Below are 27,991 nucleotides of genomic sequence, written 5' to 3' on the forward strand. Positions count from 1 at the left end.
TAGGGTCTGTTTCTTTGCTAAACGTCTCTGTGACTCAGACTCTATAACTGAAATGAGGAGGAATTTCTTCAACCAGAGGGTGTTTAATCTGTCGAACTCATTGTTATAAAATGATGTGGAGACCAAGTCATTGAGTGTGTTTAAGACAGAGATGGATAGCTTCTTGATTAGTAAAGGGACCAGGGTTACAGAGAGTAAGCAGGAGAATGGGAACTGAGAAATATATCAGCCATGATCAAATGGTGGAGGAGACCCGGGGTGGTTTTCAGAGATGCAACACATCACATTTCTTTGACCTCATTCCGCTGCTGCATCTTATAGTCAACAGAGGGGAAGCCTGCAACTGGATATATTAGTGACTGTCTTATATTTATAACTGCCAGTCACTGTCACAAGTGATTGAATGGATTAGGGACCCTGTCAAGCTCCTGAATAACCTATTGAATACCTCAAATAAAAAGACTGGAATTTGCAAAGCACTTTTAATGACATCTCAAAGCTTCTTACAGTCTATGAAGTATTTCAAAATTGTATTTAATGTTGCAAAATGGAACATAAAGCAGCCAGTCTGTACAGAGCAAGCTCCCATAAACAGCAATGTGAACACATCATCTAATCGATTTGGTGTTGTATGGGGGATAGACATTGGCCATGGGACCTTTTTTATATTCACCGCTACATGAGGTTTTGATCAAAGTGTCATTGAATGGAGTGCAGTCCCAATACTGCAGCACTACCCCAGTACTGATCTCAAGTGCCAGTCTGGGTTTTTATCATCACGTCACACACTGCAAGCTCAGACATCCACATTCCTCTCCAAAGTATTATTGTACAGTGTCTCAACACCGTAAATACGATGCTTTAATTTGTAAATATGATGCTGTAAGACAGGATCTGAGGAGCATAAGTTGGGAGCATAGGCTTTCAGGGAAGGATGTCGTGGAAATGTGGAACTTTTTCAAGGAACAGATACGACGTGTCCTTGATATGTATGTACCTGTCAGGCAGGAAAGAGATGGTCGTGTGAGGGAACCTTGTTTGACGAGGGAGGTTGAATGTCTTGTAAAGAGGAAGAAGGAGGCTTACATAAGGTTGAGGAAACAAGGTTCAGACAGAGCATTGGAGGGATACAGGATAGCCAGAAGGGAGCTGAAGAAAGGGATTAGGAGAGCTAAGAGAGGGCATGAAAATTCTTTGGCGGATCGGCTCAAGGTTAACCCCAAGGCATTTTATGCGTATGTGAGAAACATGAGAATGACGAGAATGAGGGTAGGTCCGATCAAGGACAGTAGTGGGAGACTGTGTATTGAGTCGGAAGAGATAGGAGAGGTCTTGAATGAATACTTTTCTTCAGTATTTACAAACGAGAGGGACCGTATTGTTGAAGAGGAGAGTGTGAAACGGACTGGTAAGCTAGAAGAGATACTTGTTATGAAGGAAGATGTGTTGGACATTTTGAACAATTTGTGGATAGACAAGTCCCCAGGCCTGACGGGATATATCCTAGGATTATGTGGGAAGCAAGAGAGGAAATTGCAGAACCGTTGGCAATGACCTTTTCGTCTTCACTGTCAACGGGGGTGGCACCAGGGGACTGGAGAGTGGCGAATGTTGTGCCCCTGTTCAAAAAAGGGAATAGGGATAACCCCGGGGATTACAGGCCAGTTAGTCTTACTTTGGTGGTAGGCAAAGTAATGGAAAGGGTACTGAGGGATAGGATTTATGAGTATCTGGAAAGACACTGCGTGATTAGGGACAGCCAGCACGGATTTGTGAGGGGCAGGTCTTGCCTTACAAGTCTTATTGAATTCTTTGAGGAGGTGACCAAGCATGTGGATGAGGGTAGAGCAGTGGATGTAGTGTACATGAATTTTAGTAAGGCATTTGACAAGGTTCCCCATGGTAGGCTTATGCGGAGAGTCTGGAGGCATGGGATAGAGGGAAATTTGGCCAGTTGAATAGAAAACTGGCTAACTGGTCGAAGTCAGAGAGTGTTGGTAGATGGTAAATATTCAGCCTGGACCCCAGTAACAAGTGGAGTTCCACAGGGATATGTTCTGGATCCTCTGCTGTTTGTAATTTTTATTAATGACTTGGAAGAGGGGGTTGAAGGGTGGGTCAGTAAATTCGCAGATGATACGAAGATTGGTGGAGTTGTGGATAGTGAGGAGGGCTGTTGTCACCTGCAAAGGGACTTAGATATGATGCAGAGCTGGACTGAGGAGTGGCAGATGGAGTTCAACCCTGTCAAGTGTGAGGTTGTCCATTTTGGAAGGACAAATAAGAATGCGGAATATAGGGTGAACGGTAGGGTTCTTAGTAAGGTGGAGGAGCAGAGGGATCTTGGGGTCTATGTTCATAGATGTTTGAAAGTTGCCACTCAGGTGGATAGAGCTTGTAAGAAGGCCTATGGTGTATTCGTGTTCATTAGCAGAGGGATTGAATTCAAGAGTCGTGAAGTGATGTTGCAGCTGTACAGGGCCTTGGTTAGGCCACATTTGGAGCACTGTGTGCAGTTCTGGTCACCTCACTTTAGGAAAGATGTGGAAGCTTTGGAGAGAGTGGAGAGAGTGCAGAGAAGATTTACCAGGATGTTGCCTGGAATGGAGAATAGGTCGTACAAGGACAGGTTGAGAGTGCTAGGCCTTTTCTCATTGGAATGGTGTAGGATGAGGGGTAACTTGATAGAGGTTTTGTAAGATGATCAGAGGAACAGATAGACAGTCAGAAACTTTTTCCCTGGGTACAACAGAATGTTACAAGGGAACGTAAATTTAAGGTGAAGGGTGGAAGGTATGGGGGGATGTCAGGGGTAGGTTCTTTACCCAGAGAGTGGTGGGGGCATGGAATGCGCTGCCTGTGGGAGTGGAAGAGTCAGAATCATTGGCGACCTTTAAGCGGCAAATGGTTGGTGCTTAAGCTAGGATAAATATTCGGCACAACATCGTGGCCTGAAGGGCCTGTACTGTGCTGTATTGTTCTATGTTCTATGTTCGAACACAGGTCACTGCACAACACTGCTGTTCACAAATCTCCAGTCAGAAAAACACACTTCCATCACACTCATCAATCTTCTTTGTCACTTCCTCAAAAAACTCACTGAGGTTTGTCAGGTGTCACCTCTCCTCTGCTTTGCCATTCAATAAGATTATAGCTAATCTGAGCACTCTCAAATTGACTTTCTGGCCTGAATTCCATAACTTTTGATTTCCTTCCTTGTTAAGAATCTGTCCATCTGAGCCTTGTATATCCTGAATGACCCAGCCTCAACAGCCCTCTGCAGCTTCAAATTCCACACAAGCACAGAGAATGCTGGAGAAACTCAGCAGGTCTGGCAGCAGCTGAGGTGTGCGAAATGTTTCAAATCCAGCGTGACTCTTGTTCAGATCTGCTTGTGTCTGTCCAGTGGGAGGGTGTAGAAACATGTTGATTTCTGTGACGGGTTAGACAGGCTTCAGAGTCCCTTTCTCACCACAGAGGCACAGCCCTGCAATGTAAAAGGGAATTCAAGAAGATAACATGGAGTCCTTGGTCAGCAGTGGGGAAGTTAATGCCTCAGCCTACTTGAAACCTATTTCATCAACCCTTTGAAATGATCTGGAAGAATCTGCATTTCACTGCCAATCACAAGGTTTCCTACAAAAATAAAAAAATGCTCGAGAAACTGGAGCAGTGTCACTGGACCTAAATGTTGTCTCTTCTTTCTCTCCACTCGCGCTACCAGATTGCTGATTCTCACCAGCAATTTCTGTTTTTGTAGCATCCTTGGCAGTGAAAATTGAAGTTTGTAACACACCTAGTGTTCAACAAACAAAGAATTACAAATGCTGGAAACCTGAAAAAAAATAGAGATTGATTGAGAAAATATTTTCTCTGCACAAATGCTGCCAGACCTGTGCCTGGAACAGACCAACACAGAACGTTGCTGTAAAACTCATCACAAAAGTCCTCATTCACTGTCACCCTGTCAAATTCATCTTCATGTTATGATTAGATTAGATTCCCTACAGTATAGAAACAGGCCCTTTGGCCCAACAAGTCCACACCGACCCTCCAAAGAGTAACCACCCAGACCCATTCCCCTATATCTACCCCCAACTAACTCACCTAACATTATGGGCAACTCAGCATGGCCAATTCACCTAAATGGACATCTTTGGATTGTTGGAGGAGACCGGAATACCCACAGGAAACCCACGCAGACACAGGCTGTCGCCCAAAGTTGGAATTGAACCTGGATCCCGTGAGGCAGCAGTGCTGACCACTGAGCCACCATGCCGCCCTGGCATTATCACTGGCATTTCACTCCATGGGCTTTGATTTTAATTCTAATTCTTCCAGGTGACAATTTCTCAAAAGCATTTTCCAAGTTCAGGATCAAATTCCCTCTGAATCCTAATTGTGTCTTCAGTCAAAAACTCAATCAACTGAATGGTTTCAAACATGGTTAAATATTATATGATCATGACATAAATGATCAGTTCACCCATCACTTTCAAATCTGAGGTTTTCAAATTTTCCAATTTTATGAAAGAGCAGTAACATTCTGGGCAATAGTTACAAACCTGAGCAAAACAAGACCAGTTTCTCAATGTTATTACATCATGTTGTTGTTCAGAAAGCATGTGGTGTTTTGGCTTTCATTAACAGGGGGATTGAGTTTAAGAGCGATGAGATCTTGTTGCAGCTGTTTAAAATTTTGGTCAGACCACACTTGGAATACTGTGTCCAGTTCTGGTTGCTCAATTATAGGAAAGATGTGGATGCATTGGAGAGGGTTCAGAGGAGGTTTACCAGGATGCTGCCTGGAATGGAGGGCTTATTTTACGAAGAGAGGTTGACTGGGCTCTGACTTTTTTCATTGGAAAAAAGAAGGAAGAGAGGGGACCTAATTGAGGCGTACAAGATAATGAGGGGCATAGGTAGAGTTGATAGCCAGAGATTTTTTCCCAGGGCAGAAATTGTTCAAACGAGGAGTCATAGTTTTAAGCTGTTTGGTGGAAAGTATAGAGGGGATGTCAGAGGCGGGTTCTTTACGCAGAGAATTGTGAGAGCATGGAATGCGTTGCCAGCAGCAGTTGTGGAGGCAGGGTCATTGGGGACATTTAAGAGACTGCTGGACATGCATATGGTCACAGAAATTTGAGGGTGCATACATGAGGATCAGTGGTCAGCACAACATCGTGGGATGAAGGGCCTGTTCTGTGCTGTACTGTTCTATGTTCTATGTATGGGGTATACATTATTGACACATGGTGGAAGTCTAAAGAAGATCGATCTGAAATTTTTATTTTGATTGAGCCCAGTCCTCCCTGGAAAGACTCCCCTGACCTGCAGTGGAATGATTTGGTATCCCCCTGGAAAGACTCCCCTGAGCCCAGTCTGAGACCCACTGACTGATTCATCTCCATCACCGTCATGTAGCGCCACCTCCCGCCTGTGGAGCAACATTACAGGCAGGAAGGTCCCCGGGTTCCTGCAGCTCACAGCTCATTCTACCCAGTCAGTCCCTCTCTACAATTGAGCTTCTATTTGTTTCTTCTCTCCCCCTCCCTCTTTCCCCCAGACTGAGACCGACCCCCATCAGTTTACAGCTGGCAGGAGGCGGGGGGACGGGGTGAAATTATGGGATGGATCTGTCAGTGCCCTTTAATCCCGCAGATTGTCAGCGGGGCGGAGTTTTTCCCGCCGTCATTCCATCCCGGATGGAAGATGGGAAAGATCCTCTCAGTGAAAGTGTGGGTGAAAGTGTGGAGATGGGACATGGTGTCCGCATTGTAAAATGACACCTGTCCACCCTCATAGTCCAGGAAAACCCCGATCTTCCGGGGATTCACACTCGGGGAGAGGGGGGTCGGTGAGGGGGAGGTGGTGGCAAAATAATAACATCCGGGTAACAGCCTCACAATCCAGAATCCGGTCTCCGGGCTCGGGCTGATCTCCCCTTTCCTCTTCACAGACTCTCGGGCCACTCCCAGACCCCACCAGGTCTTGTCCCCCACCTTCACCTCCCAGTAATGTCTCCCTGATGTGAATCCCTCTGATCCCAGGACACAGAACCAGGAATCAAATCTCTCCGGGGAGTCAGGGAGCGACTGGTGTTTGTCTCCGAGTCTCACACTGGTCCGGTCCTCAGACAGGATGAGCCGGGGATGGGCTGTGTTCGGATCCAGAGTCAGAGAGGCTGGAGCTGGGGGAGAGATCAAATAACACCGTCAGGGAAAGTGAGCAGGCAGTGAGGGGCGCAGGGAGTGAGGGGCTGAGCGAAAGAGGGGGGTGGGAGTGAAGGGGAGATAGGGCGAGTCTGGAAAAGGGGAGTTGATGGAGGGGAGGGACAGGGAAAGAGGAGTGAGTGAAGGAGAGTGCAGTGAGTGATGAGAGTGGAGGAATGAGGAGGAAGGATGGGTGAGGCAGAGGGCTGGGGAGGGAGGAGTAAGGGAGGGGAGGTGAGAAGGCTCATTTGGAGGAGAGTGGGTGGGGAAATGAAGTGCACAGGAAGAACAGAATCCTAAACCTAACCCTATCACAGGATGGAGGGCAAAGTTAAAAAGAGGGGGAGAGTGAGTAATGTGGGATAGAGGGTGGAAAGTGAGGAGATGTGGGAGTGAGAGGAGAGGAGGGTGAAGAGGTGGTATGAGAGCGAGAGTTATGTAGAGAATGACGGGAGCTCAGAGGGGGGATGAGCACCGGAGGCTTGAGTGCTCAGATGAGAGCGATGGGAAGGGGTATCCCTCGGGATGAGATCATCCGGGGAGCCAGGAGGAGCGGGCAGAAGATGGGAAAAGTGTGATGGTAGTGGCAAGGGAGAGTGTGGTGGAGAGAGTAAACTGAAACAGAAGGTGAGGGGAAAGCGAGGGGCAGAGAGTGTGGCAGAGTTAGAGGGAGAAGAAGCACTAGGGGGTGGGAAAGGAGAGTGAGAATGAGGGGAGAGCAAGGTGGTATAGGACAACAGAGGGGAGTGTCAGATGGTGGAGGCCAGGAGGGGGAGGGGAGAGTGATGACTAGAGTGAAGGGTACAGGAGAGTTGGGAGAGATTGAAGGGGTTAGTCAGAGTGAACAGTATGGACAGAGTGGGGGAAGGCAGCGTGAGGAAGAGGATAGAATGAGAGAGAGGGATGGGGCATGGACTGAAAGGGGAGATGGCTGGGTCCAGAAGGAAGAGACAAATTAAGAGGGAAGGGTGAGTAGGAGAGTGTAGGTGACAAAATGGGGAAGGGAAAGTGAGAGAAAGGGCTGAATGAGAGGAGGGGAGAATGCTGGGAAAGTGAGCACGAGAAGTGTGATAACAAGAGGAAGGGAGCACGTGGAGGATTGGAAAAGAAGATTGGGGCAGTTGGGGATAGAAGTGGAAGGTGGGTGAATGCAAGGGAAAGAGGAGAGCGAAGTGATGTGAATGGGTGGGAAAGGGGACAGTGAGGGGAGGTAGGAGAGATGGGCAGCAAGGCAGAGGGGAGACTAAGGGAGGGTAGTGTGGGGTTGCATTTGTAGAGGAGGTTTAATGAAGGGGAAGGGGAGCATCATGGAGAATGGGAGGAAAAGGGGGAAGGTTTTTAATCTCAGGAGAGGGAATGAAAGAGTGAAGACATGGAGTAAGTGATGGAGGAGGGAATGTTTGGAAGCTGAATAAGGATATGGGAGAGGGTATGGAGGTTTTTTGAGGGGAGGTGACTGTTTGGGATCGGGGAGGGGAGAGTGAGTGACAGTATAGAATGGGAGGGTGACAACAGGAGGTCTGCAAAATAAGTGGACATTAGAGGTTTGGAGATCGGGAGAGTGAGTGGGAGGGTTGAGGGATGGCGATGCAGAGTGAGGGGAAGAGAGAAAGGGGGTTGAGAATGAGGAGGAGGGTATGGCTGAGCTGGAGGGGAGAAATACAGGTTCACTGTCCCCTTTAGCTCAAAGGAAAAAGGGAAACTTCACAAGGAAGATGGTCAAGGTAAAAACAAGGACTGCAGATGCTGGAAATCAGAGTCTAGATTAGGGTGGTGCTGGAAAAGCACAGCAGAACAGGCAGCATCCGAGGAGCAGGAAAATCGATGTTTCGGGCAAAAGCCCTTCATCAGGAATACAGGCAGGGTGCCTGCAGAATGAAGACATAAATGAGAGGGGGATGGGGTGGACAGAAAGTAGCATAGAGTACAATAGGTGAATGGGGGTGGGGATGGAGGTGATAGGTCAGAGAGGAGGGTGGGGGAAGGTAGCAAAGAGTACAATGGGTGAATGGGGTGGGGATGAAGGTGATATGTCAGAGAGGAGGGTGGAGTGGATAGGTGGAAAGGAAGATAGGCAAGTCGGACAGGTCATGGGGACGGTACTAAGCTGGAAGCTTGTAGCTGAGGTGAGGTGGGAGAAGGGGAAATGAGGAAACTGATGAAGTCCACATTGATGCCATGGGTTTGGAGTGTTCCGATGCAGAAGATGAGGCATTCATCCTCCAGGTGTCAGGTGGTGAGGGAGTGGCGGCGGCAGAGCCCCAGGACCTGCATGTCCTCAGCAGAGTGGGAGGGAGAGTTGAAATGTTGGGCCACAGGGCGGTGTGGTTGATTGGTGCATGTGTCCCGGAGATGTTCCCTGAAGTGCTCTGCTAGGAGGCATCCAGTCTCCCCAATGTAGAGGAGACCATATCAGGAGCAACAAATACAATAAATGATATTGGTGGATATTCAGGTAGTTCTTTGATGGATGTGGAAGGTTCCTTTGGGGCCTTGGATGGAGTTAAGCGCCCAGGTTTTGCAATTCCTGCAGTGGCAGGAGAGGGTGCTAGGAAGGGAGGGTGGGTTGTTTGGGGCGTGGACCTGACCAGGTAGTCACGGAAGGAATGGTCTTTGCAGAAAGCAGAAATAGATGGGGAGGGAAATAAAATCCTGGTGGTAGGGTCTGTTTGGAGGTGGCGGAAATGTCATCGAATGATGTAGTTTATGCGAAGGTTGGTAGGGTGGAAGGTGAGCACCAGTGGGGTTCTGTCCTTGTTACAGTTGGAGGGGTGGGGTTTGAGGGCGGAGGGGTGGGATGTTGACGAGATGCGTTGGAGGGCATCTTTAACCATGTGGGAAGGGAAATTGCGGTGTCTAAAGAAGGGAGGACATCTGGTCTGTTCTGTGGTGTAACTGGTCCTCCTGGGGGTAGATAAGGCGGAGGTGGAGAAATTTGGAATGGGGATGGCATTTTTGCAGGAGGTAGAATGGGAAGACATGTAATCCAGGTAGCTGTGGGATACGGTGGGTTTATAAAATCTGTCAGTGTCAAGTCGGTTGTCATTAATGGAAATAGAGAGGTCCAGGAAGGGGAGTCAGGTGTCAGAGATGGTTTAGGTGAATTTAAAGTCGGGGTGGAATGTGTTGGTGAAGTTAATGAATTGCTCAACTTCCTCACGGGAGCATGAGGTGGCGCCAATGCAGTCATTAATGTAGTGGAAGAAGAGGTGGGGAGTGGTGCCGGTGTAACTACAGAAGATGGACTGTTCTACATAGCCAACAAAGAGACAGGCATAGCTGGGGCCCATACGGGTGCCCATGGCAACCCCTTTGGTCTGGAAGAAGTAGGAGGATTTGAAGGAGAAATTGTTAAGGGTGAGGACCAGTTCAACCAAACGAATGAGAGTGTTGGTATAAGGGTACTGTGGGGACGTTGGGAGAGGAAGAACCAGAGGGCTTGGAGGCCCTGATCATGGCAGATGGAGGCGTAGAGGGATTGGATATCCATGGTGAAGATGAGGCATTGGGGGTCAGGGAAACGGAAGTCTTGGAGGTGGAGGGCATGGGTGGTGTCTCAAACGTATTTGGGGCATTCCTGGACTAGGGGGGATTGGACAGTATTGAGGTAGGTAGAGATGCATTTGGTTGGGCAGGAGAAAACTGAGGCAATGGGTCGGGCAGGGTGACCAGGTTTGTGGATCCTGGGAAGGAGGTAAAATTGGACAGTGCGGGGTTCCTGGACTATGAGGCTGGAAGCTGCGGGTGGGAGATCTCCTGAGGTGATGAGGTTCTGTACGGTCTGGGAGATGATGTTTTGGTGATGGGGGGTGGGGTCATGGTCGAGGGGGCGGTAGGAAAAGGTGTCTTCGAGTTGGTGTTTGGCTTCAGCGGTGTAGAGGTCAGTGCGCCAGACGACCACTGCGCCCCTTTATCTGCTGCTTTGATAGTGAGGTTGAGTTGAGATGTTGGAGTGGGGGAGGGAGGTCAATAGGTTGCGACGGTTAATGTCTCGGCGGCAATTGGAAATGAAGAGGTCGAGGGCGGGTCATAGGCCAGCGCGGGGTGTCCAGATGGATGGAGTGTGCTGGAAGCGGGCAAAGGGGTCCTCGGAAGGTGGAGTCCTGATTGTGAAAGTAAGTAAGAGGCGGACGTGGCAGAAGAAGTGTTCGATGTCACGGTGTATATTAAATTCATTGATGCGTGGGCGGAGGGGGATGATGGTGAGGCCTTTGCTGAGAACTGATCGTTCATCCTGAGTGAGGGGGAGATAAGGGGGAATGTTGAAAACTTGGCAGGGCTGGGAGCTAGGACCGGGTGAAGGTGTGGAGCTGGGAGTGGGGGCAGAGCCTGTAACTGGAGTGGGGTGTAGTGTTAGGGGGAATGGGGGTGGAGTCATGAGTAGGGGTGGTGTTCCCCTCAGGGTTCTGGTGGGCAGGGATGGTGACAGTGGGATCTGTGGGGGGTGGGGGTGGGGCGTGTCAGCAGAATACAGGTGAGTGGCGTTGATGAGGGGCGGAAGTGGTGGTGAACATGGCAGTGGGGCTGTGGAAGTCACTGAGCGTGTGACATCAGCGATGATGTGAGGAGCAGAAGTGATGTCACGTGTGGTGCATGAGGAATTGTGAGGGGCGGAACTGGCTGTGGGAGTGGCTGTGGGAGCTTGAAGTGTTCCGAGGCGGAAGATGAGGCGTTCTTCCTCTAGCCGTCAGGTGGTGAGGGAGCAGCAGTGGAGGAGGCCCAGGACCTGCATGTCCTTGGCAGAGTGGGAGGGGCAGTTGAAATATTGGGCCACAGGGCAGTGGGTTGATTGGTGCAGGTGTCCCAGAAATGTTCCCTGAAGCGCTCTGCTATGAGGCGTCCAGTCTCCACAATATAGAGGAGACCACATCGGGAACGACGGTTGCAATAAATGATATTGCTGGATGTGCAGGTAAAGCTTTGATGGATGTTGCATTTTGTTCGGCCAAACCAGGCCAGAGTAATACAGTTGATGGTGTGGCCCTGGGGGGCTGTGACTGAATGGGAGGCCTGGGGGTGCAGGTACATGGGGTAGAGTTGCAGGGAGACACGGTGGTGAAGAGAGAGTATGGCACGCTTGCCTTCATTGGTCGGTGTGTTGAGTATTGGAGTTGCGACATCATGTTGTGGCTGTGTGGCACACTGGAGTGTGATTCTGGTCACCCTACCATGGGGTAAGTATGTTGTGAGGTCTGAGAGTGTGGAAGGCATTTGCAGCACTGTTGCTGGGACTGGAGGGTTTGAGTTATAAGGAGTGGCTGAATAGGCTGGGGCTTTTTTCCCTGTAGCATTGCAGACTGAGGGGTGACATTTTAGAGATTTATAAAACCATGAAGGGCATGGAATGGGTGAATAGCTAAAGTATTTTTCCAAGGGTAGGTGACTCCAGAACTGGAGGGCTCAGATTTAAGGTGAGTTGGGAAAGATTTAAAAAGAACCTGAGGGGCAACTTGTTCACGCAGAGGGTAGTACATGTATGGAATGGTCTGCCAGAGGAAGTGGTGGAGGTTGGTCTAATTACAACATTTAAAATGCATTAGGACGGCAATATGAATAGGAAGGGTTTCGCGGGATTTGGACCAAATGCTGGCAAATGGGACTAGGGTCTGTTTGGGATATCTGTTCTGTGTGCACTCATTCGATGGAAGAGCCTGTTTCTATCCTGTGTGACTCTATCACTCCATCTGAGTAACTTCCTAAATGTTGCAAAGATTTCTGTCTCCTTTCAGGCAGTGAGGTCCTGATGCCAACTGCGATCTTGGGTAAAAATATTATCCTTAATTCCCCTTGAAAACCCCTGCTCCTTCTCTTAAATCTATGTACCTGTTATTGTCCAATCCATTCCTCATAACTTTCTACACCTTCATCAGGTTCTCCCCTCAGCCTTCTCTGCTTCAATGAAAACATCTCCAGCCAATCAAGTCTGTCTTCAGAGGTGAAACGCTCCAGCCCAGGCAACATCTTGGTGAATCTCAGCTGTTCCAGTCCTGCCCTGTCTCCTGTTGGATCTTCGACACACTCCTCAAAAAGATTAAGTGGAGACATTTTCAGAATTTTGTCCTGTCTAAGCCCTTCACAATCTGCCTGTCCCAGTTCATCCTGAGGAGGCTGAATTCCTCTGATGTAACAACCCTTTTGTTTTTTCACTTGTCTGAGATTTGTCTGCCTGTTAGCACTTAATCTCTGACTGGGGTGGGTCTATGGTACATTCCTAACAATGTAATCCCCAATTTTTATAAAGTTCTCCCCATGTGGCCTCAGCAGAGTGGAAAATAAGATGTTGCTAGAGTCATGAAGGTATCCAGCATGGAAACAGACCTTTTGGACCAACTCATCCAAATTAATCTCGTCCCATTTGCCAGCAGTTGGACTAAACTGTAAAAACCTTCTAAACCTTCCTGTGGTATATAAGTAAAGCAGTTGCTTCTGAGCTAATTTACACAATTGCATAATTGTTTCAGCAAAGAGCTGGGTTAGCTAAACTTGCATGCAAAGATGAAACTGTATGAAGGGAGTCAGTCAAGATTAGGACAAGCAACAATGGAATATGTTACGGACTAGTAGATAAGGAAGATGGTAGGAAGAAAAGGACACTGAGCCACACCAGCTCAGCAGATTGCCTTCACGTAGGCACCGGAATGAGCCAAGCTAGTTACAAGTAAGGGATAAAACAAACAAGAGTAAGGGACGCCAGGCTTAGAGTAGTGGGAGAAGTAAATAAGGGTGGAGTGCAGCTAGGCAGGAGCGGAATACAATAAGGAATAGTGATAGGTTTGACTCATAATATGCTAGGCCAATGAAGTAAACAGGGAAGTACAAAGAGAAACTCAGTTAAACTGTATAAATTGTGAAATATTTTTTGGATTGGTGTGCCTACTTGTTAGCCACCTGTTTAGCTAGAACATTTGAATAAAGTTCGCTGCTTCAGAATTTGACTCGGACTGAAATTTATGGATACGTGAGCTTGGTTCCTCACACTTCCTATTTGTGTACCCATCAAGATGCTTTTTAAATTTTGGAATCGTACCACCACTTCCTCTGCATCTCACTGCAGACACGCAGCAACCTTTGCATGAAACATTTGCCCCTTAGATCCCTTTTAAACCTTTTCCCTCTCACTATAGACCTCTGCCAACTAGTTCTGGACTCCCACACTCCTACCTTGTCTGTTTGCCCTTTCCATGCTCCTCATGATTTTATAAATCTCAATAAGTTCACCCCTCAGCCTTTGACACTCCAGGAACACAGGTGCACCTGCATATTGAATAAGAAAATTTTCTTGGACACACATAGACTCCTAACCATCCAACTTCTTAACACAATGGAATTCCCAGTTTACGCTTGGAAAGTTAAAATTCCCTATTATTGCAACCCTATTAACCTTACAGATATCTGAGATCTCCCTGCATGTTGCTTCTCAATTTTCCACTGTCTATTTGACAGCTTATACTGCAATCCCAATGAGGTCTTTCCAAGTTACACCCAAATAACGTCCCTTGATTGTCCCCAGGAGTATTCTCCTGAAGTACAACCATAATGTTATCTTTAATTAAAAATACCACACCCCTCCTTTCTTGCCTCCCTTTCTATCTTTACAATGACACCCTTCCCTTCCCTGAGCCACGTTTCACCACTAATGGCTATGATATTCCAATCCTATGTTCCCAACCATGTCCTAAGTTAATCGGTCTTATGTTTCAGGCCTCTTGCATTAAATAAATGCAGTTCAATTGCTCATTCTTACCTCATTCTCTGCTGTGCTTATGCCGACCTTGAGTACTTAACTTACTCCCTTTATCTACTGCACCTTATTTCTTATCTCACTATCTGAGTCCCATCAATACATTCCCTCCCTGCTCACTAGTTTAAAGTCTCCCAAGTCACACGAGCAAATCTCCCTGCCAGAATACTGATCCCCCTCCAATGCAGGAATGCAGGTGCAACCCATCTGTCTTCGACAGGTCTATTCCAACAAAGGTTCCAGTGGTCCAAAAATGTGAATTCTTGCTCCTTACTTCAGCTCCTTAGCCACACATTGTCCTACTACTCCTACTCTCATTAGCATATGGTACTGGGAATAATCTAGATATTACTACCATTGAGGACCTCTTTGTAATCTCCTGCATCACTATTAGGAACAAAACAATGTATTCGTTTCCTCGGTGTCACTGAACTTTTCCACCACAACTGATATCGTCAAAACTGATGACTTTACATCATCACACTGCTGTTTCTGTGACATCATTGTTCACAGATTAATTCTCTCATTTAGAGTCAGAGAGATGTACAGCACAGAAATAGACACTTCACTCTGACTCATCTGTGCTGACCAGATATCATAATCTAATCTAGTTCCATTTGCCAGCACTTGGTCCATATCCCTCTTGAATCCATCCTCTTGATATAACCATCCAGATGCATTTTTAATGTTGTCATTGTGACAACCTCCTCCACTTCCTCTGGCAGCTCATTCCATAGATGGACCATCGTTTGCATGAAAACGTTTCTCTTTAGGTCCATTTTAACTGTTTTCCCTCTTACCCTAAACCTATGCCTTTTACTTTAGACTCCCCGACCCCAGGGAAAAGACTTTGCCGATTTACCCTATCCATGCCCCTCATAATTTTGTAAACCTCTATAAGGTCACCCTTCAGCCTCTGACGCTCCAAGGAAAACAGTCCCAGCCTGTTCAGCCTCTCCCTCTAGCTCAAATCCTTCAATCCCGACAACACCCTTGTCAATCTTTTCTGAACTCTTTCAAGTTTCACAACAGCCTTCCAATGTGAGGGAGACCAGAACTGCACACAGTATTCCAAAACTGGTCTAATCAATGTGCTGTACAGTTGCAAAATGACCTCCCAACTCCTATATTCGATGCTCTGACCAAGAAAGGAAAGCATACCAAATGTCGTCTTCACTATCCTATCTACCTGCGACTTCACTTTGAAGGAATTCTGAACCTGCACTCTTTGTTCAGCAACACACACCCCAGGACCTGACCATTAAGTGTGTAAGTCGTAACAACCTCACTAGCTGCAAGCTGGCTTTTCACCCTCCCCTTATGGAAGTTGATAAATATCTGCTTTGTTTAATATTTGACTATGTTACACTCATAGATATTTATCAGGTTCAACAGGTCTGCCAGCATCTGTGCAGAGAAATCAGAGTGAACATTTTGGATTGAGTGATGTTTCCTCAGAACTGGTGGTAGCTAGAAAATGTCAGTTTATATACAGGAGATATGGTGGGGGAGAAGGGGTGAAGAGTAAATGATAGGTGGGGATTGAGCCCAAAGAGAGAGAAGAGCAGTTAGACAGACAAATGAGTGGATAACAATCTGGCTAGGGGGGTGAATAGCTGTTAATGGAGACTGGTAGTGGCTAACAATGGTTTGTATGGAATAGCAGACTCTGTGATAACAAGGCCTGGTGGTGTGAGAGCGCAGATCCCAAAGTTATTCAATTTGATATTAGGCCTGGAAGGCTGTAGGATCCCCAAGCTGAAAGTGAGGTGCTGTACTTCCAGCTTGCATTGAGCTGCATTGGAGCACTGCAGTAAGCCTGAGGCAGAGGTGTTGGCCAGGTTACAGGGATCTTTGGTTGCTGCCTGACCTGCTGTGCTTTTCCAGCAACACATTTTTCAGGTCTGATCTCCAGCAACTGCAGTCCTCACTTTCTACCATTGTTTTTACCTCGATTTTAACCCTATTGCGAATCCTCTTGCAAGGAAGCCTGCCTTGAAGAAGTTTTCCTCCTCTCTCCACAAGAATCTCAGGGAGTCCCTGTCCCACTGCAACTCTCAGATCATTTCCTACCTATCACCTTCATCCCCTCCCCCACTCACCTACTGTACTCTATGCTACTTTCTCCCCACCCCCATCCTCACCTCAGTTAACTCTCCACCCTACTGGCTCTCTGCCTGCATTCCTGATGATGGGCTTTTGCCCGAAACGTCGATTCTTCTGATTGTTGGATGCTGCCTGAACTGCTGTGCTTTTCCAGCAACACATTTTACAGCTCTGATCGCCAGCATCTGCAGGCCTCACTTTCTCCCATTGTTTTTACCAGGTTACAGGGAAGTGTGTTAAAAGGCATCTGGAATTTCAGGGTCTTTTTTGGCAAACAGAATGCAAGTGTTCTGAAGTCGACCCTTCATATCCCCAATAGAAAGGAGGCTGCACAGTGAGCAGTGAATGCAGTAGACGAGATTGTGAGAAGTGCAGGCAGGTGAAGGTGTGTTTGGGCCCTTGGATACTGAGGAGGGAGGAAGTAAATGGACAGATGTTACACCTTCAGCAGTTGCGGGGAAGGTGCTATGACATTGTGAGGGGGCGTTGGAAGTAAACAGTGTCCCAAAGGGAATGGTTCCTGTGGAAGGGGAGGTGTGTGGTGTCTGGTGGTGACATCTCACTGGAAACGGCGGAAATGGCAGCTGATGATCCTCTGGAGATGGATGCTGTTGGGATGGTAGGTAAGGACAAGGGGAACCCTATCACTGTTGCAGAGAGGGTGTGAGGGCTGAAGTGTGAGAGATGGGTTGGTCCCACTTGAGGGCCCAGAGGAATCCTCGGTTGAGGAAAAAGGTGGACATTTCAGAGGATCCCTTGTCAAAGTTAACATCATCGGAACGAATATGATGGAGACGGAATATGTAGGAGAATGGAATGGAGACTTGACAGGGAGCAGTGTGTGAGAATGTAAAGGCCAGGTAATTGTGGGAGTCGGAGGGTTTACTGTGGATATTAGTGGCCAATCTATCCCCAGAAATAGAAATAGAGATGTTGAGGAAGGGAAGGGCGGATTCAGAGAGCGACTGGGTGAAGGTGAGAGTGAGGTGGAAGTTGGAAAGAAAATCGATAAACCTTTTCAATTCCGAATGGTAGAGGGAAGCAGCACCATGCTCAATGCCTTCAGATCCAATCCTTATTTGTTATTAAACCTGCTGATCAGGATGGTGTTATAATAGTCAGCAAACTGACCACTACATTGCAGAAGCTGAGATACCTCTCAGCTACCTCCGCCTATCTGCTTCTCGTCTGTGACCCCATGATGGAACATCAGGCCATTGTGCGAACCACGATCACCAACCTCATTTCATCTGGGGATCCGCCCCCCACTCCAACTGCCTCCAGCTGATCATCCCCCAATCCCACACAACTCGCTTCTACCTCTTTCCCAAAATACACAAACAGGATTACCTGGGCAGACCCATTCTTTCTGCCTGCTCCTGCCTCACAGAGCTCATCATTTCCTACCGTGATGCAGTCTTGTCTCTCCTGCTCCAGTCCCTGCTCACTTGCAAATACCATTCCTCAAACACTATGCCCATTCCAAAATTTCCAGCTTATGGCGCCAGCTGCCTCCTCTTTCCCGTGGATATGCAATCTCTCTTCCTGAACCATGGATTCCCCAGCACTGTTGTTGACAAGGTCCTCAACTGGGTCCAACCCATCTCTGGCATTTTAACTCTCACCCCTTCTCTTCCCTCCTGCAACACTGATAAGGTTCCCCTGGTCCTTATCAACAATCCCACCAGCACCAACATCCAGAAGATCATCAACCATAATTTCTGCCACTACCAGACACCTATTCCTCTCCCCTCCCTTGTCCACCTTCCACAGGGAGTGTTCCCTCCAGGATTCCCTGGTCTATTCTTCCCTCACTCCCAACAGCCCCCCACAGCCTCATGGCACCTACCCCTGAGACTGCTGAAAGTGGAACACCTGTCCGTTTCCTTCCTCCCTCCTCAGTATTTAAGGATCCTCCAGGTGAAGCAATGCCTTATCTGCACTTAGAGTCAGAGAGTCATAAGGACATACAGCATGGAAACAGACCCTCCTGTCCAACCCGTCCATGCCAACCAGATATCCCAACCCAATCTAGTCCCACCTGCCAACACCCGGCCCATATCCCTCCAAACCTTTCCTATACATATACCCATTCAAATGCCTCTTAAATGTTGCAATTGTACCAGCCTCCACCACTTCCTCTGGCAGCTCATTCCATACACATACCACCCTCTGCGTGAAAATGTTGCCCCTTAGGTCTCTTTTATATCTTTCCCCTCTCACCCTAAACCTATGCCCTCTAGTTCTGGACTCCCGACACCAGGGAAAAGACTTTGCTAATTTACCCTATCCATTTCCCTCATAATTTTGTAAACCTCTATCAGGTCACCCCTCAGCCTCTGACACTCCAGGGAAAACAGCCCCAGCCTGTTCGGTCCCTCCCTTTTGCTCAAATCCTTCAACCCTGGCAACATCCTTGTAAATCTTTTCTGAACTCTTTCCGGTTTCACAACATCTTTCCAATAGGAAGGAGACCAGAACTGCATGCAATATCCTGACAGTGGCCTAAGCAATGTTCTGTACAGTTGCGACATGACCTCTCAACTCCTGTACTCAATACTCTGACCAATAAAGGAAAGCATACCAAATGCCTTCTTCACTATCCTATCTACCTGTGACTCCATTTTCAAGGAGCTATGAACCTGCACTCCAAGGTCTCTTTGTTCAGCAAAACTCCCTAAGACCTTAAAATTAAGTGTATAAGTCCTGCGATGATTTGCTTTCCCAAAATGCAGCACTTCGCATTTATCTGAATTAAACTCCATTTGCTACTCCTCAGCCCATTGGCCCATCTGGTCCAGATTCTGTTGTAATCTGAGGTAACCCTCTTTGCTGTCCACTACACCTGCAATTTTGTTGTAATCTGCAAATTTACTAACTGTACCTCTTATGCTCGCATCCAAATCATTTATGTAAATAACAAAAAGTAGAGGACCCAGCACCAATCCTTGTGGCATTCCACTGGTCACAGCCCTCCAGTCTGAAAAACAACCCTCCACCACCACCCTCTGTCTTCTATCTTTGAGCCAGTTCTGTATCCAAATGGCTAGTTCTCCCTGTATTCCATGCGATCTTGCCTTGCAAATCAGTCTCCCATGGGGAACCTTGTCGAACACATGACTGAAGTCTATATAGATCAGATCTACTACTCTGCCCTCATCAATCCTCTTTGTTACTTTTTCAAAAAACTCAATCACTTCACTCAATCTAATCTACTGCATTCACTGCTCACAATGTGGTCTCCTCTACATTGGGGAAATAATGCATTGACTGGGTGACAGCTTTGATGTACACTTGCATTCTGTCTATAAAAAAGGCCCTGAGCTTCCAGTTGCCTGCTCCTTTAACACATCACAGATGCTGCCAAGTGTACTGAGCTTTTCCAGCAAATTCTGTTTTTGTCTCTTATTTACAGCATCCACAGTTCTTTCAATTGATATTTATTTGTTGCGGTTTTCATCATTGATCACTTCAGTAAGACCATCCAAAATCTTCTCTTGTAAAATGTCGTCTCTCAGTGTTTACAACTCCTTCTCTTCGCTAAACTATCTAAATTCCACCTTCCCCACTTGACCATCCTCTCCCCCAATTCTGACACTGCCAATTATCAACTTCCATCCCACCCCCACCGCCACCTAGTCGATCACTGATTCCTCCTTTTTCTTTCCTTGGCATGTCTGTTTCCATTTCTGGGGACAGACTGAACAATAATATCCACTATAAACCCGACTCCCCTAGCTCCCTAAAGTATACATCCTTGCATCCTGCTTCCTGTAAACACTCTTATTCCATTCTCCCAGTTCCTCCGTCTCCATTCTCATCTGCTCCGACAAGGCAAACTTTGACAAGGGAGCCTCGGAGATGCCCACATCCTTCCTCAACTGAAGATTCCACAGCAATGTTGTTGACAGTGCCCTCAATTGGGTCTGACCTACCTCCCACACTTCAGCCCACACCCCCTCTCTTTTCTGCCACAACAGTGATAGCATTCCCCTCATCCTAACCTACCATCCCACCAGCATCCACAACCAGAAGAACATCAGACAGCATTTCTGCCACCAGGCACATATTTCCCTCTGCTCCCTTGTCAGCCTTTCACAGGGACCGTTCCCTTCCATTCACCCTGGTGCACTCTTCCTTCACTACCAACACCCACGCACAGCCCCACAGCAACATCCTCAGCAACTGCCAAAGATACAACACTTGCACATTTACCTCCTCCCTCCTCAGTATCCAGGGTCCAACACACCCACAAGGTGAGTAGCACTTTCACAATGTCGTGTCCTTCATTCACTGCTCACAATGTGGTCTCCTCTGTATTGGGGAAACAAAGCATCTGTGTTCTGCCTGAAATAAAAGGACCCTGAGCTTCCAGCTGCTTACCACTTTAACTCAGCTTCCTGTTCTCTGGGCAACATCTCTGTCTCAAGCTTGTTGCAGAGCTCCACTGAAGCTCAGTGCAGGCTGGAATAACAACACCTCATTTTCCACATCCGGACCCTGCAAGTCTTTGGACTCAATTTCAAGTCCAATAATTCTAGGCCCAGAGCTCTACCATGAACTAGACCACTACCCCACATATCAGGTCTTGTTATCACTGCCGTTACACTCTGCCTATTATTCGGCATTAACAGTCTTCATCACCAGGTATTCACTCTCCTAACCTAATCATTATCTACTCTTTTGTCTTTCTAACTATTCTTCTCTCTCTTTGGGGTCGATCCCAACCTATCATTTCCTCCTTACCTCCTCCCCACTGTACCTTCTGCATATAAACTGATTTTCCCAGCTACTATCAATTTTGAGGAAAGATCACTCAATCTGAAAGTTTAACTCTGATTTCTCTCCGCAGACCTGCTGAGGTTTTCAAGCAATTTCTGTTTTTGTTTCTCTCACAAGCGCCATGAGATATGTGTCTTTTAACACTGGCTCTTTAATGTCTACATGCCTTCCTGATATTATGATAAAAACTGTTCCTCCAATGTCACTCCAGATGCAGCCAGCCCAGTCTCCTCTCGAAATCCTGTTTCCGTGCTCTATCCTCTGGTGAGACAGAACCCTTCACTGCTCTGACACATAGAGCTGGTGGCTTCAGACACTTACCCAAATGGACCCACAGAAACTACAATGTTTCCAGGGAGAGTCTTCCAGAATTAACAACTAGTGATGTGAAGATGTAAACTGGGGACTTGGAGACCCTGCACATCTGAATCTATCATTAGGAAAATGAATGCACATGTTTACCTGGGTGAATGGTGTGTATCATTTCTCTCCAGACAGTGTACTGTAAAGGGCCGGTGAACAGTCTGAGAGACAGAGAGCTATCAGCAACTGAGAGTGTCATCTTCTCATCACTAATCCTGTAAACATTAAACAGATGACACGATAACCTCTGCTTTGTTCCAACATTGACGAAAACATTTAAGTATTCAAGCTTTCCGCATTTTTCATGTTTGAGTCCCTGGGTTAGAAAGTGAAACATTCCTCTTATTTTTGTAACTGATCCAACAAGAATTTGACAATGCAAGGGCAAGGATTGGAAATGCCCAGGTCCAGAGAAAGGCCCATGTCCTGACAACAGAATAGTAACTGAGACATCACACACCATAGAGATGATATACATTTCCCCATCCCCTTGCTGTATTCTAAACAGAGCTTGTGGAACAGAGGCAAAAAAACCTGAAACATCTCAAAGCCCCACGTCCATCTGTGCAACACATGGGTCCCACAACCCTCAGAGAGTCCTACTTCTCCGGCCTTCTGACGATCTGTGATTTTAGTCTCTCCACCCATTGGAGGTTGGACCTTCAGCTGCTGAGATTCTCAGCTCTGGAATTCCATTCTCCCCGAGACTCTCCATCTCTCTATTCCTCTTTCCTCCTTTCAGATCCACTAAAACCCACAGCAATCACCTGGATTAATAGCTCAGTGACACTTTTCTACACTTTCCAACTCTCCTGTAAAGTACCTCAGAACATTAGATTGTACTAATTAATTATCATTTGTATTTTTGCATTTATTATACCTTTTATAAAGGCTACGGTGAGAGTTAGTATTGTAAAAGGTGAAACAAAAATGATTCCCCCTTTAAACTCTGACTGTCTCAAGTTGGTCAGGAGCCATGCATTCCCTGGAAACATGGGCATTGTGTCTCTCACAGGGTCAGGGGAAGGTCACAGTTAGGCAAACAGCCCAAATCAGGGCAGTGATCACTTCCAGCCTGAAAACCAGGCTGTATTTACAGGCATCTTGTCATTGTTTACAATATTGTAGAACAGTTTTGTAAAATCTAATACTGTTTAAAACCTGTAACAATCTTCTTCTTATAAAAACAATCATGTGTGAATCATAACCAAAGTTACTGTTATCTGATGAATCACCATTTGAAGCGGTGACAATAACCAGTATATAACCCCATAATAACCCGTCCCTGAGTTACTGAGCAAACTGTGCACAGTTGCAGTAAAGAGCATGTCCTACCTTCTCTTCCGACAAGCTTCCTCCTGAAAGAAATGAATCACAAACAGTGAGGATGGCAGTGACAGATTTCAGGAGGAGACAGACAGGCTGCTGAAATGAGGCCCTGTCTCAGCTGAGGGTCACACTCTCTCAGAATTGCAAAGGACCCACTCTGTACTACATCCTCAGGAGAATTCATAATCTCAACAAACAGTATTTCAACTGCATCTCAAACATCAAAAACTGTAAATACAACAAACTTTTATCTACCCACCTCCATAACCAGCACTCCTCAAACATTCCAGTAGATTCCCCGGCCTCTGGAACTGCACAGACGCCATTAGCCATGCGGCTGGTGCAGCTCCCCCCATCGCTGATTTATGATGTTTCTTCTGCCCCCAGCATGGCCGCTCCCACAGCCACTTCCACCCCACACAATTCCTCATGCACCACATGTGAAATCACTTCCGCCCCTCACATCATCGCTGATATCACATGCTGAGTGACTTCCACTGCCCTCCCACTGCCGTGTTTGCCACCACTTCCGCCCCCACCAATGCCACTCACCTGCATTCTGCTGACACGCCCCCCCCTCCCCACAGATCCCACTGTCACCATCCCTGCCCCCCAGAACCCTGAGAGGAACACCACCCCTGGTCATGACTCCACCACCATTCCTCCAACACTACACCTACTACAGTTACAAGCTTCACCCCCACTCCCAGCTCCATACCCACACCAGGTCCCAGCTCCCAGTCCTGCCGTGTTTTCACCATCCATCCAGACCTTTGCCTCACTGAAGACGAATGATCAGTCCTCAGCAAATGACTCACCTTCAACAACCTCCATCCACGCATCAATGAATTTAATACACGCCGTGACATCGAACACTTCTTCTGCCACCTCTGCCTCTGAGCTTACTTTCACAATCAGGACTCCCACCCACCTTCCGAGGACCCCTTTGCCCACCTCCAACAAACTGCATCCACCTGGACACCCCGTGCTGGTATGTTCCCTGTCCATGACCTCTTCATTTCCAACTGCCGCCGGGATGTTAACCACCTCAACCTATCTATCCCCCTCCCCCACTCCAACCTCTCACCCTTACAACGCACAGCCCTTCAATTCCTCTGCTCCAATTCCTACAATCCCGACCTCACCATCAAGCCAGCAGATAAAGGGGGCGCAGTAGTAGTCTGGCGAACTGACCTCTACACCGCTGAAGCCAAACGTCAACTCGAGGACGCCTCTTCCTACCACCCCCCCGACCATGACCCCACCCCCCATCACCAAACCATCATCTCCTAGACCATACAGAATCTCATCACCTCAGGAGATCACCCACTCACAGCTTCCAACCTCATAGTCCGGGAACCCCGCACTGCCCGTTTCTACCTCCTTCCCAAGATGCACAAGCCTGACCACCCTGGCCGACCCATTGTCTCAGAATGCTCCTGCCCCACTGAACTCATTTCTACCTACCTCGACACTGTCCTATCCCCCCTAGTCCAGGAACTCCCCACATACGTTCGAGACACCACCCACGCCCTCCACATGCTCCAAGACTTTTGTTTCCATGGCCCCCAATGCCTCATCTTCACCATGGATATCCAATCCATCTATACCTCCATCCGCCATGACCAGTGCCTCTAAGCCCTCTGTTTCTTCCTCTCCCAACTTCCCCAACAGTACCCTTCCACGAATACTCTCATTCGTTTGGCCAAACTGGTCCTCACCCTTAATAATTTCTCCTTTGAATCCTCCCACTTACTCCAGACCAAAGGGGTAGCTATGGGTACCCGTATGGGCCTCAGCTATACCTGTCTTTTTATTGGCTATGTAGAACAGTCGATCTTCTATAATTACACCCGCACCACTCCCCATCTCTTCCTCTCTTACATTGATGACTGCATTGGCGCCACCTCGTGCTCTCGCGAGGAGGATGAGCAATTCATCAACTTCACCAACACATTCCACCCTGACCTTAAATTTACCTGGACCACCTCTGACACCTCCCTCCCCTTCCTGGACCTCTCCATCTCCATTAATGATGACCGACTTGATACTGACATTTTTTACAAACCCACCGACTCCCACAGCTACCTGGATTACACCTCTTCCCACCCTACCTCCTGCAAAAATGCCATCCCGTATTCCCAATTTCTCCAGCTCTGCCGTATCTGCTCCCAGGAGGACCAGTTCCACCACAGAACATATCAGATGGCCTCCTTCTTTAGAGACCGCAATTTCCCTTCCCACGTGGTTAAAGATGCCCTCCAATGCATCTCGTCTACATCTGCCCTCTGCCCTCAGACCACACCCCTCCGACCGTAACAAGGACAGAACGCCACTGGTGCTCACCTTCCACCCTTTCAAACTTCGCATAAACCAAATTATCCGCCGACATTTCCACCCCCTCCAAACAGACCCCACCATCAGGGATATATTTCCCTCTCCATCCCTTTCCGCCTTCCGCAAAGACTGTTACCTCCATGACTACCTGGTCAGATCCACGCCCCCCCCCCCACTTTAACACACCCTCCCATCTTGGCACCTTCCCCTGCCACCGCAGGAATTGCAAAACCTGAACCCACACCTCCTCCCTCACCTCCATCCAAGGCCCTAAAGGAGCCATCCACAGCCATCAAAGGTTTACCTGCACATCCACCAATATCATTTATTGTATCCGTTGCTCCCGATGCAGTCTCCTCTACATTGGAGAGACTGGACGCCTCCTCACAGAGTGCTTTAGGGAACATCTCTGGGACACCTGCAACAATCAACCACACCGCTCTGTGGCCCAATATTTCAACTCTCCCTCCCACTCTGCCGAGGACATGGAACTCTCCTTCACTGCTGCTCCCTCACCACCAGACGCCTGGAGGAAGAACGCCTCATTTTCTGCCTCGGAACACTTCAACCCCAGGGCATCAATGTGGACTTCAACAGTTTCCTCATTTCCCCTTCCCCCACCTCACCCTAGTTTCAAACTTCCAGCTCAGCACAGTCCCCATGACTTGTCCGACCTGCCTATCTTCTTTTCCACCTATCCACTCCACCCTCCTGCCCCGACCTTCATCCCCTCCCCCACTCACCTATTGTACTCTATGCTACTTTCTCCCCACCCCCACCCTCCTCTCATTTATCTCTCCACCCTTCAGACTCTCTGCCTGTATTCCTGATGAAGGACTTTTGCCCTAAACGTCGATTTTACTGCTCGACGCTGTCTGAACTGCTGTGCTATTCCAGCACCACTAATCCAGAATCTGGAGCTAACCATCAGTCCCGCTCACAGACACAGTGACTGTCACACTCCCACTGTACCAGACACACCCACACACTCTCCACGTGGAACTGGAACTGGATTACAATGGGACTTCCAGGAGGTAATTAAAATTGTGGAACACGGAGATCATAACAAAACAAATAAAAACATCCAACCCATTCTCGGGAGAATGCCGGCGTGCCCGAGAATCTGCAGAGAGTGTGGCAGCGGTTACAAAACAAAAAGAAATTACTGGAAAATCACAGCAGGTTTGGAAGAATCTGCGGAAAGAAATCAGAGTGAACGTTTCGGGAGCATTGACCCTTCTACAGTGACAACAGCAGAAAGCCAGTGTGCTTCCAAGTAAACCTGTGGGACTATAACCTGGTGTTGTGTGATTTTTAACTTTGAACAGCAGAACCGTCCGGACAGTCACAAGGTCAGTTCACTTTTTTATACAACATTCCATATTATTTTTACAGTTGTCATCATGTCCGAAATCTGTCTGAAATAACGTGCAATATATTCCCTCACCTTCAGAAATATCAGCTCGTCTTTTTGTTCCATCTGTTTCTGCAACTTTGAGAGATCCTCCTCAATGGAATTTAAATTCTCCTGAATCTCTCCAAGATTTTTCTCCATTGGTTCTACAACCCTCTCCTCTTCTTCCCTGAGATATCTGAGTAAACGCTGCTCTTTCTCAGTGAGAATCTGGTGCATTTTAGTGAACTCGGATGTGATGTGGGTCTGCAGACTGCTCGCCTGTTCCTACCAAATGAAATGTGAAACCTCATTAATGTCCCGCGATAAAGGGAACAAAACTAACCCAGATCCCAGAATCAGCACAGGGAGAGCTCACCCTCACTTCGGAAATCTTCCGTTTCTGGGTCAGTTCTGTTTGTACAGCCGACGATTTCTTCTCAGTGAGAGAATCTAATGAAGATTTCAGCTGATCCTGTGATTGAAAAAGAAATTGAAAAGTTAGCTGTGTTAGGTCTGGTGTGGGATCAGGGATATGTGATGAAACACGCAATTTATAAATTATTCTCTTTTACCTTGTAGATTTCAACAGCCTCATTGATCGGCAGGAAGCGGTGCTCTCTGTGTTCCCGCGAATCTCTACAAATCAGACAGATCATTTTCTTGTCAGTTTCACAAAACAGTTTCAGATCTTCCTGATGTTTCTCACAGTGAGGTTTACTTTCCTTCTCTTTCGGATCCAGCTTTAATTTTCGATACTCCTCGGCCAGATTCGCTAAGGCCCGATTTATCCTGAGATTTCTTTTCGGAAATTCCTCTCTACATTCCGGGCAGGAGTTTGCCTCCTTCTTTTCCCAACTCTTGGTGATACAGGAGCGGCAGAAGTTGTGTCCACAATCCAGTGTAACCGGATCGGTGAAGAAATCCAGACAAATGGGACAAATTGCCTCCTCGGTCAGTCTCAGGAGCTGCTGTTTGGAAGCCATGATCAATCTCAGCACTTCCTGATTCAAACCACTTTCAGTTTCAATGTGACTGCGCTGGTGAACACATTCAGTTCAATCATTTACCGATGGATTTCACGGCAAATGTCAGAGAAGAGTAATTAGTAACCATGTTTTATGAAGATTTTGACCTGGGAACCAGTGAAAGACAATATTTTGAGTTGAAACAGTTTTAGTCCGCCGAGGGGGACTTCACCCTGGCCGGGAGGGTTACCTTTGGGGGAGGGACAGTGAGAGAGAGGGCGGGAGGGAGGAGAGAAGGTGTGTAAGATGGGCTGGGACCCAGGTTTCACGAATCTCACTGCCGATCACAAACCCTTTGGTGAAACTCAGGGTCAGATCGGGATCCGGAACCTGAATTGTGTGAATGATTACAGGCACTCAGCCTCAAACAAAAAGAATTATAAAATGACCAGATGATACTGCGGTGACAGATGCAGAAATGGGTCTGTGAGTTTCCTGCATTTATGTAGCGCCGATCACAACAACTGAAGCCATTCAGCCCCTCTGAAAATTTTTTAGGTTAGATTATTTATTGTGTTGAAACAGGCCCTTCAGCCCAACAAGTCCACACCTATCCTCCGAAGAGCAACCCACCCAGACCCATTCCCCTACATTTACCCCTTCAACTAACACTACGGGCAATTTAGCACGGCCAAATCATCTCACCTGCACATTTTTGTGGGAGGAAACCGGTGCACCCGGAGGAAACCCACGCAGACAC

The 27,991-nt window shown here is 47.6% G+C and overlaps 1 protein-coding gene across 2 annotated transcripts; it reads right to left on the reverse strand.

The window, feature by feature from the left end:
• Positions 1-515: 515 nt before the first annotated feature.
• Positions 516-27,481, reverse strand: LOC140455308 (zinc-binding protein A33-like). Of its 2 annotated transcripts, none has more exons than XM_072550080.1 (6): positions 26,839-27,481; positions 26,649-26,738; positions 26,318-26,551; positions 22,540-22,562; positions 21,304-21,419; positions 516-6,190 (listed from the first exon to the last, which is right to left on the reverse strand). In XM_072550080.1, the coding sequence occupies exons 1-6, from the start codon at positions 27,247-27,249 to the stop codon at positions 5,640-5,642; spliced, it is 1,425 nt and encodes a 474-aa protein (XP_072406181.1). In that variant the 5' UTR covers positions 27,250-27,481; the 3' UTR covers positions 516-5,639. The 2 variants fall into 2 exon arrangements, with proteins under 2 accessions (XP_072406181.1, XP_072406180.1); XM_072550079.1 differs by having other exon boundaries at positions 26,643-26,738.
• Positions 27,482-27,991: the final 510 nt, after the last annotated feature.

The sequence above is a fragment of the Chiloscyllium punctatum genome, chromosome 30 (assembly GCF_047496795.1).
Source record: "Chiloscyllium punctatum isolate Juve2018m chromosome 30, sChiPun1.3, whole genome shotgun sequence".
NCBI classification, from domain to species: Eukaryota; Metazoa; Chordata; class Chondrichthyes; order Orectolobiformes; family Hemiscylliidae; genus Chiloscyllium; species Chiloscyllium punctatum.